The 987-nt window shown below is 53.8% G+C and overlaps 1 protein-coding gene across 1 annotated transcript; it reads right to left on the minus strand.

Annotated features, from left to right (window-relative positions):
• Nucleotides 1-6: 6 nt before the first annotated feature.
• Nucleotides 7-531, minus strand: LOC123176720 (pathogenesis-related protein 1; the record flags this gene model as incomplete). The annotated part of the gene is given in 1 exon segment (XM_044590803.1): nt 7-531. A coding segment is annotated over 1 exon segment (476 nt), but the record flags the coding sequence as incomplete, so codon positions are not given.
• Between the last annotated feature and the right edge of the window lie 456 nt (nt 532-987).

Raw genomic sequence — 987 nt, forward strand, 5'->3', positions numbered from 1 at the left:
TTGCCTGGCGGGTTGTAGCTGCAGATGATGAACACACCGTCGCCGCTGTCGCAGACGACGCGGGCGCAACCGATGGCCGTCGAGTCGCGCCACACCACCTGCGTGTAGTGCCCGCACGACTCACCCTCCGGCGCCGAGCAGGTGTTGCTGTCGTGGTCGTAGTACTGCTTCTCCGACACCCACGAATTCACGGCGTCCGTCGCCGTCCACTCGGTCCCGCCGCCGCCGCCTCCGTAGAGGTTCTCCCCGTACGGCCGGCCATCAGGAGTATGGATCAGCTGGCAGTCGCCGCGGCGCTGATCCGCGTAGTCCTGCGCAAAGGCTGCCACCGTAGCGTCCCATGTCACCTCCCCAAGGCCCACGTCGGCGCGCGCCGCGTTGTGGGCGTCCACGAAGTCCTGCTCCGAGTTCTGGCCCGTGACCGCCATGGCGGACGCGAGAGCTAAGAGCACCACTACTGCTAGCTTCGGCGAGTACTCCATCGCTGATTAAGCCTTACAAAACTAATCAAGGAAGATGTATCTGTAACGATGAGATAGACTGCCACCATGCGTACGTTGTGTATTTATACTGCCTGCACAAGATCGATTGCTTCTCTGAGGTATAACTAAGCTTGGAAAGTTTCATAGAGAAAATATATCTCAACGAATTACACTGGTCAAATTCGAAGCACATGTGCGCGCGTTGAGGTAGTCAGATATCATCGTGGGCGGCCTGTTATTTCTTCTGATCGAGATTACCTATGCTGATGTGGAGGAACTTCGTCATTTGATCTCGTGGCACGAACCTACCTAATAACTCTACCATCTTCATTGTCCGAGAAGAGGTCAGGTCGTACTAGTTGGGACACACGTACCTAGTAGCTAGCCAACTAGGTGCTAGTGGTACCTAAACGTGTAAAATGATTAAGTTGAAGAATATTTCTTACGGGTTCAAGTTGTACAACTTGTTAAGTCAATTGGTACTCGCACATAAGAACCTTTTTTT

This window comes from Triticum aestivum, unplaced genomic scaffold, assembly GCF_018294505.1.
Source record: "Triticum aestivum cultivar Chinese Spring unplaced genomic scaffold, IWGSC CS RefSeq v2.1 scaffold156692, whole genome shotgun sequence".
In the NCBI taxonomy this organism is placed as follows: Eukaryota; Viridiplantae; Streptophyta; class Magnoliopsida; order Poales; family Poaceae; genus Triticum; species Triticum aestivum.